Source organism: Oryza brachyantha, chromosome 2 (genome assembly GCF_000231095.2).
Source record: "Oryza brachyantha chromosome 2, ObraRS2, whole genome shotgun sequence".
NCBI lineage: Eukaryota > Viridiplantae > Streptophyta > Magnoliopsida > Poales > Poaceae > Oryza > Oryza brachyantha.
In genome coordinates, this window is record NC_023164.2 from 23,840,900 (window position 1) to 23,850,864 (window position 9,965).

The following is a 9,965-nucleotide window of genomic DNA, read 5'->3' on the forward strand; positions in this document are numbered from 1 at the left end:
CAATCAAATTAATGCTCCTCGTGCAGAACCGCAGATGCACAGTCATGTTCTGGGACCAGCTTTCCCTCCTTTTCTTCCCGTCCATAGCTATTACTAGCTATTAACCAATCACTCGCTCGACAATAGCTGGTGCTTACCTGTACGTATATCGTACCACAAGCTTATATTGTGCTCCATCTGCAGAATACAGAGTAGGAATGATCTCAGCCAATATTTACTAGCAAAACCGTTTTGCTCTTCATATGAGCTTAATAAACAATCCTTAAACGTAGTTGACCCATTATAATATGCCAATTTCTCTATGCCAACAAAGATGCCATGGTATTTTAAATTTATAACTTTAAGACCGGAGCTGTCACGTCTAAATCTCATTGTTATATGTTAATTTTTGGACTAGACCGGGCCACGATTGGGTGTAGTTTGGTTGGTGGCATTGCAAGTTTGAAAAGAGATGGTCCAGCATCTGACTCATCTACCACCACCTCTCCACGAGCACACGAGTCTTGTGGTTGGTGGCTTAATCTCGTGCCTGAATACTCTGGACAGGTCTAATGTCACAATAGAGAAATAATTCTTGGGTTTCTCTATTTCTTATCGATTACATTGAAGGTGTATACGCCTAAACCACTACTTACACATATATTTATGATCGTGTCCTCTTAACACAAGCTCAAAGAAACAAAAGTCAGCGACAAATATTCGGCATCGCTAAATTTTTATTGGAAATGTATCCACCTACGTATAATATCTATAAGCATCATGATTTAAATTCTAGTGGATGAAGTTATACATCCACAATTTCCTAACTTTTCTGATTAAAAAACAATAATGCCCATCTGTTTTACAATAATTTTAACTGTGGTCTTTTTTATCACCTCTGTCCTATAATAACCTTATTTTTCGTTTTTCTTTGTCCAACGTTTGACCATTCGTCTTATTTGAAAAATTTGTACAAAAACGTAAAAAAATTAGTCACGTATAAAATACTATTCATATTTTATCATCTAGTGACAATAAAAATATTTATTGCAATTATTTTCAAATAAGACGAATGGTCAAACGTTGGACATGGAAAAACAAATGAGGTTATTATAGGACAGAGGTAGTACATGTTTTAACAGGTATAGAAATAAGCCATAAAAAAACAACGGAGTAGCATAAGAAAATATATTGGCAACAATTGGCCATCGTTCTGATTTCCCGACGAGTTCTCACAAGGTTTGGGTACTTCTTCTTCCCAATACAATTAGATGTGCCATCACATATTCACATGCCTGTGACTTTTCAAACACCAACCAAATGGGTATGACAAATCTACCTATCTATTAAAGTATTAAAGCAGAGCCTTCGTATTTAAATATGAGATTTAAAAATTGAAGTTTGGATAATGCTGTTAGTTTTTAAATGAATAGAGAACCTTAGGGAGAGCTGAATAGCTGGGTTGCGGCTGCGTACAGTTCCCATCCGAGAGAGTATGCGACGGCCCTAGCTTAGCCGGCCGCAACAACAACTAGCTCGATGGGGGCCAAAGTTTTATCATCTTCAAAGCTCAAACACAAATTGTCACCCGTGAGTTTGTGAGCTCCAGAAGATAGTATTATACCTTTGTTTTTTTAATTAGAAGATAGGATAGACGGAAAATTATTTGATTTTTAATAGCTATATAATATTGTAATGGATAAAATTATTTACTATAAAAATAAAAATCCACTCTATGTAAAACTTTTTATAAAAATATATTGCCTCCATTTCATAAAGATTGTAGTTTTGCACTATTTAAATTTAACGTTTGACTATCAATCTTGTTTAAAAAATAATTAGTATTTTTATTGATATTGGATGATACAACATGAATAATACTTTATGTGTGACTACTTTTTAATTTTTTCTGATAAATTTTTTAAATAAGATAAACGGTCAAACATTGACCACGGAAATCCATAACTACAATTAAATTGAAACAGATATAGTGCTACTTAGGTCATCCTCAATGTAAGTTTCATGGACATGATTAACTAAAATGACATGTCATCTAAAAAGTTTGAAACTAGGATAAAACACTTCTCTCTTAATGCATAGTTTTATCTATTGTTGTTTCCTAGGTTACATGCAAGACATAATGTGTCTAGGTAATAGTGCATAAAAGGTTTTATCTCCATGAAACTCATTTTATCTCTCGCTTCATTAATACTTTGTCACATCATCAAAAATATTTACATGACACCCTATTTATTGTCCATGAAACTCCCGTTGATATTGGCCTTAGTAGTTTAGAAAAAATATACATAAAAATCGGGAAATAATCCAGAAACACTAAACTGGAACGGATGCACGCACGTGTAAATCCTAAATACACCTCAAGAAAAAGAAAACACTGAAATCTAGTAAAATCCAGAAACACGTACTCCAGAACCCAGATTGCAGTGCAAGAGCCAAGAGGGAGGGCATGTGCAAAAGCTGGACCTGTGGGTGATCTGTTCCCGTGATCCGTCGACCCGTCGGCGACACGATTCCGCATCCGCCGACCGCATGATCCCTCCCTCCATACCTCAAGATGCCACTACCCCGTCACTCTGACGTGGCCACTCCACGGGTAGGTGAGTCGTATCCGTACTGAATCCCCAGCGGCTGCTATATCCCAAATGCTCAACTAATCCTCCCTCATTTCCCCTGACCAAACTGCCCCCGAGCTGGTGGATAAACCACAGAAATATTTTGATCCTCAAAAACCCACAAATATTGGTAATCACACAACCACCGTTCATGGAAGAGAATCTTGAATTGTCGGTATTTTCTTCGGTCCAAGAACTTGACATATCACTTCAAGTAGTTTGATTGCAGAAGGTATACAAAATACTTGACATCATGGTAAGATATTTTAGGCTGTTTAAGTTTTCTACCAATTTTTGGGGGTAAATTTGGGAAATGCCATATTTGCTCATTTATCTATGTTTACTATCAACATGTTTAATATGGTGAAAAAATTTAGTGTTCTTGAATTGGGAGTATTGATTTGGTTCCGATCCAAACCAATCACACTGTTATTCGAGTTATCAAACATAATTAACGGTGCATATTTTTTTTATCAAATATAGAAACCTCTGAGATTCAAATTTATCTCAAATATAGCTACGTATGATCATGAAAGTTGATTTTTTGTCCCTATCGGACTCTAATTCTCTTAGAGATAAAATAAAAATCCTAACTAACTCTAATTAATAGATAAATTTATGCCGTCAAGCCTTGATCTACACGATTACTTCTTGAATTCAGACTCTTCTAGATAAGATTTTTATCTACTAATTGCCTATTTCCTTAACCGAATCCACTTAAAAAATTTATCAAATTTTGATGTTAACATGTTCATCTAAACAATATTACACATAAAAATTACATGCTCCTCAAACAGAAATTAAAAATAAATAACATGTATTAGAAATACATATTTTTTATCTAAATTTAGAATATAAGTAAGCTAATTTTAGATATGTATAAATACTAAAAATGTATTTGATCATTTATTGGAGATATATTTTCTAACATATTTTCAAAAATCAATTTTATAAATTAATTTTAAACATATCTTGAAGATGCTGGGGGAGGGCAAAAATTATTTTAGGTTGGATGATGACCGGTGGGTAGTTGGAGTCAAAGGGCGAGGGGGCAAACGTGTAATTTCCGGTCCAAATTTACGCAACTACTCGGCAGCGTCTTGGCGGTCTGGCATCGCCCTCGCCCTCGCCCACTGCCTGCAGCCTGCAGCTCTTCACTATTTTACGTCCGTCCCATTTCCACCATTCGCCTCCCCTGGTTCTCACCTCTCTCTCTCCTCCCTCTCTCTCTCTCTACCTCTGCTGCGGAGCTCACCGTAGGTTACTCGCCGCGTAGCAATGGAGGCGGGCGTGGGCCTGGCGCTGCAGTCGAGGGCAGCGGGCTTCGGCTCCGACCGCCGCCGGAGCGCGCTCTACGGCGGGGAGGGGTGGCCGCGGATCGGGAGCTTGAGGGTCGCTGAACCGGCGGCGGCGGCGAAGGCCGCCCTGCGGGCTCGCGGGTCGAAGCCCGTCGCCCCGCTCCGGGCCAAGAAATCGTCCGGAGGTACGGGGTCGATGCCTTTTACGCTTGTGTTGTCAGATTGATGATTTGGTAAAAGTTTGTGTTTTTTTTTTTACGAAAAGGCGGCATGGCTCCATTGGTTCCACTTTTGTCGATCGGGATTGTTGGTATTTGGGGAAACACACGGAACGGGTGCGTGATTCGATTAAAAAAAGTTTAGTACGTAAGGAAATAGATGGATGACTTCAATTGATTGATTTTGTAGAAAAAATTGCCCTTTTTGTGGTTTGGTTTCCTATGGCATCTATTTTGGTGCAGATTTTGAGTCCTATTGTTCGTATCGGATTGATTAAAATGGTTGTACGAAATGGATAGATTGGCTGGGATTACTAGAAAGTTAGGAGATGTAGTTGCACTTATTTTGCCCCCTTTCAGATCAACCTAATCCTGAAAATTCCACGATGTGTGATTTATACGTTAACAAAATCCAGACAAATTGACACTCTCTTCGTTATATTTTTTCCCTGTGCAGGTCATGAAACATTGTATAACTCGGTTGATGAAGCCCTCTTGCTAAAGGTACTGCATAATCAATCAAACGCGGACTGGAGTTTGCCGGTTTTCTTCCATTAGTCTATATCTTCTAATTGTCTACTGTAATTTCAGAGAAAATCAGAAGAAGTTCTCTTCTATTTGAACGGGCGGTGTATTTACCTAGTTGGTTAGTGCTGATTCCTCCAGATTATCACTACTGAAAAAAGATCAATATATGGATGGGATCTGAATTTCTGACTGATAAATGAAAACATATCTGCAGGAATGATGGGTTCTGGAAAAAGTACTGTAGGAAAGATCATGTCTGAAGTTTTGGGTTATTCATTCTTTGACAGGTTTGTATTCTCTCCATAAGCAAAGGGAATCTGGCCCTTGGTGCTCATAGTGATCTAAGCTTTTGTTCTACAATTGTTTACAGTGATAAATTGGTTGAACAAGCTGTGGGCATGCCTTCAGTCGCTCAAATTTTCAAAGTTCATAGTGAAGCCTTCTTTAGGGATAATGAGGTATTATTTTATTTCTTCTGAATCCATCTGCTGCTAACATGAACTTACTATCTCACTACCTTTTTATTTGTAGTTAGCAGAAGGGAAATTTTGACTGATTACTTTCTTTGTGGTTGTCTTTTATGAATTACAGAGTAGTGTCTTGGGGGATTTGTCCTCAATGCGGCGATTAGTTGTTGCTACTGGAGGCGGTGCTGTTATCCGACCAGTTAACTGGTATCTGGAGTTTATTTCTATTTTTCCTGCTAGAATAGATTAGTTTGTGGCTTATCTTATTTTGGTTAACAGTATTGTGATCTCTTTGTTGTATCATCAGGAAATACATGAAGAAGGGCCTGTCTGTTTGGTTGGATGTGCCCTTGGACGCTCTTGCTAGGCGTATTGCTAAAGTGGGGACCGCCTCACGTCCTCTTCTAGATCAACCATCTGGTGACCCATACACAATGGTACCTGGCCCATAAATTTCCTCCATGCATGAATATGATATTGTTTTAGGTGTATTTTTTAGTTTTTAATCACTCGAAATACTATCATTCATACGATTTAGGAACAAACGAGTACAAGTATAATCCTGCATGCCTAGAATTTCATTATTTGCTATAATAAGTGTACTTCTTTCATCAGTATGAATGGCTCACTGTATTCTTCCCATCTTATATAGGCTTTTTCTAAACTCAGCATGCTCGCGGAGCAAAGAGGTGATGCTTATGCAAATGCTGATGTGCGGGTTTCTCTTGAAGGTATAACTTTGACAACAACACTGGCCTTTTGCAAATGCACGTTTTTCCATCCAGAGAAAATGTGTTAAGCTATGTGCAACACATTACTTTTAAATAACCCCATTTTCCCTGCATGGAATAACATACATGTTTTTGGAACTTGCAGAGATTGCATCTAAACAGGGTCATGATGATGTCTCGAAGCTAACACCAACTGATATTGCTATTGAGGTATTATACATAATAAGCTATTCTGCACCCACAATTAGTGGCAATGTGAATCCTATACTTTTTTCTAAATTACTATTGAAACAATTTCCCTAACATGGCGTTCCCGGCATTTTACAGTCGTTCCATAAGATCGAGAACTTTGTCATTGAACATACCGTTAACGATCCAGTTGGTGACTCCCAAGCTGGCTCGCACGCTGAGAGGATACAGACCTTGTAGAATTTTGTTCTTTTTGTACCTTGTAGCGCTGTTGAGTTATTTGTTCGTTGTACCGAGAGGTTGAAAAGAACGGGACCGAAGTGTCTTTCTGCTTGTAAACTGTAAAGAAAAGGAATAAAGGAGCTAATCAGAAAATCTGTGTTTGGTTGAAACACCTTTTGGGCTTCATCCCTGTCTCATACCTATTGAACAACTGAAGATCTTCATCTCAAAAGATGAAGATCTAATGCAAAATGCCACAGGTGATTCTTCCAGAATCCTGAGGCTGAGGTCAAATGGGCACCGGCCTTCTCAATCGTCCGCTCACCGTCCTCCATGGTTCTGGATAACGATGGCCCAGCCCCAATTCCGTAGTTGGCGCCTAATCATTGTCACCGATGCTTCGCCGTCGCCGTAGTAGGGGGTGCCGGTGGGGCAGGAGACCCCGACCGGCGACAGGACCGACGCGAGCAGATGCCCCCAAATTGGCTTGACCCACCGAGCGCGTGGAGCTGACTGGGCACGCCGATCTCCACACCACGGTGGCGGGTGGTGACGGAGACGGTTGTGATTGGCCGCGCGCGTCGGAGGAGGGATACGCCAAAGCCAAAGCACAGCTCCCTTCTCACTCCCGCGCCGCGCCCACACCCACGCGGCCACGCCCTGCCGCTTGCTCTTTGCTTGGGCATCATCGTGTAGCCCCTTGGCGAGGCGACGGTATGGGACTCTGGAGGAAAGGCCGAAGCCACAGCGGTGCACGCGACGCGCTAGGGCACAGCCGCAGTTACCGCCTCCATGGCGAGCGGGCGGTGGCTAGCCGGCCAAGACGAACTGGCGTTGCGGAGCCGGTTACGGGTGAGGTGGTACCTGCGGTTACGGGTGAGGTGGTAATTGGTGTAAAGCATACACAAGAAAATACTAATATTTTATTTTCTAAAAGTTTATATCGAGTCATCTAAAAATATTAGGCATAAAATTTATACCCTCTTTTAACAGAAATCTAAAAATAAATAATTTGTATTAGTCATAAGTATTCTTACTCTAAATTTAGGACATATGTGATTTAGTTTTAAGCATATGTAAATATTATGAATGTTTTTAAAAGCCTGCTAGAGATATATTTTCTTGTTTAATTCTCAAATTTTAGTTTTAGGGATCAATTTTAGACATCTCTTGAAGATGCTCTAAGGTCTATGGGTTACGTATCTCATAGCCATACTTACTCTTTATATATTGTTAGCTTAAAATTTATAAAATTTTAGTCATTATTTTTTTCACCAAACTCTTTAACTTAATAGGAAAAAAATTAAACCAATACTTTCATCGGTCTAGGGAGGAACACTATATCTATTGATACTAATATTATCATCTCATATCAGTTTTCTTTTAACTTCAAATTTAAATTAAAAAGATAAAAGTTATTTTAGACAGAGTTAGCACTTAGAAAATGCAGCCATTCGTCCTCTCGCCTCTCAACAAAATTAGAAATAAGCGGTTAGTTAAACTTCACGTGGGTATATTCTTAGCTTTATTTGGTCGTTGCAATATTTCTTTACGAGAGTAACGTGGTTTCTATATGTAATTATAGAGTAAATTTAACAAAATTATATGTATTTTGATCAAATTATCGCAAGACTAAACATAACTATATATTTAACACAAATTTGTTAGGAAAAATATAGTTTGATCAAACTATCCGTATTTTGTGAAATTTACGCCTAATTATATAATTGACAGAAGAGAGGGATGGGCAAGGATGATTAGACTGCTTGGTTCGGTTCGTTAGAGGAATTAAAGAAACCTTCCTTTTGGACTTTTCTTTCTTTCTTTTTTTTTTTTGAAACTTCACACATCACCCCTTATATTATTTGCTCAGCCAAATCGCGAGCACAAAGATTTCTTACAAATTGTGGAAGAGGATCAACCCAAACACTCAGCTGATTCGGGTCCCCGTTTAGGCCTAAACGAGCTAACTCGTGAGCACACAAGTTACAGGAACGCTTGCAGTGCTGAATACTTACATCCAGGAAGTCTAGGTTTATCAGATTCCTTGCTTCTCTAAATCTGAGTCCACCAAGGGCATAATCCATGTCACATGTCTTCAGTGCTTGTACCAATGCTGCTGAATCCGATTCAATTATCATGCGGGATATGCCGAGCTGTGTTGCTATCTTCAGTGCATTTAGACAGGCTTCAGCTTCCGCACACATTGGTTCATGTAAATGTGATAAAGCTCCTGCTCCCGCTGCTATTCCCTCTCCTTGATCATCCCTTATGATGAATCCCCACGCCACTTTAACAGGTGCAGCTGCAATGAGAGCGGATGTTGCGAAATTTTTTCTTTATTCATTTTTGCGTTGGTGCACTCTTTCTTTTTTAATAGAATAATGGGATCGGTGGGAGGGTAATTCACGTGTATTTTACCGGTATATTGTAATATATTTTTGATTTTTTCTAAAATTATATTTCTTAAAGTTTGACTAAATTCATAGAAAAATACAACATTTTTTTACATAAAACAAATATACTCTAACAACTCTTCAATATTCTATTTAATGAAGCTATTTTAGTATCATAGATGTTGATATAATTTTTCTATAAATTTTAGTTAAACTTAAAAAATGATTTTAAAAAAATAAAAATATCTTGTAATATATAAAATAAAGGGAGCAGTAGTCTAGGTCTCTAGGAAAAGGATCGCATTGAAATTTCTGGAAAACCCATTAGATTAAAATTTACTGGAAAAATTGTCAAAACACCACTCGTAAAGTCAGCACTCTCCAGAACACCATAAGTAAACAAGAAACCTCTAAAACACCACTAGTAAACAAGGTAGTCGTGTCAAAACACCAAAATTCATAAAACAGGTATTAAAATGACCATTCTACCCTTAAGCCTTGTATTAGCCATATATTATTTCAGAAATTAATAAAAAATATAGAAAGTATTTATTTTTGAATAAATAATCGTAGAAAATATGAATAATTATTTTTTGGTGCAAAAAAATTAAGTTTTGGAATAATATATGGCTTTTTGAAGACTTCATGGGTTTCTTTTGCGCGAAAAAACAATTATTCATATTTTCTATGATTATTTTTCAAAAATAAATAATTTTTATTAGTTTCTGGAATAATATATGGCTAATACAATGCTTAGGGGTGGAATGGTCACTTTTAATGTCTGTTTTGTGAATTTCAGTGTTTTGGTATGACTGCCTTGTTTACCAATAGTGTTTTAGAGGGTTCTTGTTTGCTAATGGCGTTCTGGAGAGTGTTGCCTTTATGGGTAGTGTTTTGGTAACTTCCCCATATTTACCAACATCTTTGTTGTGCGAGGGAGACAAAAGGAAGGTTAGCATGGAAGCAGCACTGGAGCTAGGGATGGCAATGGGTAAATACCCATCGGGTATTGGTACCCATACCCATCATACCCACCAGCAAAATTTTGTATTATCAAAATACCCATACCCGTCACGGGTAGAAAAATTTTCCTATACCCATACCCGCTTGGGTAAACCTTACCCGTCGGATCACCCAAATACCCGCAACAGTTTAAACCAATCTAAATTGCATATTTTTCATATAGTATATTACAGTAGACACTAGATACTTAAAACTTCACACATTTATGTAGTGTGGTGAAAAATGTATGGATGGTTTAAATATCTAGAGTTTTGGTTAATGGTCTAGGCTAATTTGATATT

At 38.1% G+C, this 9,965-nt stretch overlaps 1 protein-coding gene across 1 annotated transcript; it reads left to right on the forward strand.

Annotated features, from left to right (window-relative positions):
- Nucleotides 1-3,797: 3,797 nt before the first annotated feature.
- LOC102705699 (shikimate kinase 1, chloroplastic) lies at nucleotides 3,798-6,437 on the forward strand. Its single transcript, XM_015834186.2, has 10 exons — nucleotides 3,798-4,095; nucleotides 4,586-4,632; nucleotides 4,720-4,774; nucleotides 4,871-4,943; nucleotides 5,027-5,114; nucleotides 5,248-5,330; nucleotides 5,431-5,560; nucleotides 5,776-5,854; nucleotides 6,000-6,064; nucleotides 6,182-6,437. Exons 1-10 carry the CDS (start codon nucleotides 3,891-3,893, stop codon nucleotides 6,281-6,283), a joined length of 927 nt encoding a protein of 308 aa, XP_015689672.2. The 5' UTR covers nucleotides 3,798-3,890; the 3' UTR covers nucleotides 6,284-6,437.
- Nucleotides 6,438-9,965: the final 3,528 nt, after the last annotated feature.

Excerpts from the sequence above, each read along its gene's own strand:
- LOC102705699 (XM_015834186.2), top strand. The coding sequence starts at position 3,891 with ATGGAGGCGGGCGTGGGCCTGGCGCTGCAGTCGAGGGCAGCGGGCTTC. Across the intron at positions 5,331-5,430 it reads GTTATCCGACCAGTTAACTG|GAAATACATGAAGAAGGGCC; the intron begins GTATCTGGAGTT and ends TTGTATCATCAG. Across the intron at positions 6,065-6,181 it reads CAACTGATATTGCTATTGAG|TCGTTCCATAAGATCGAGAA; the intron begins GTATTATACATA and ends GGCATTTTACAG.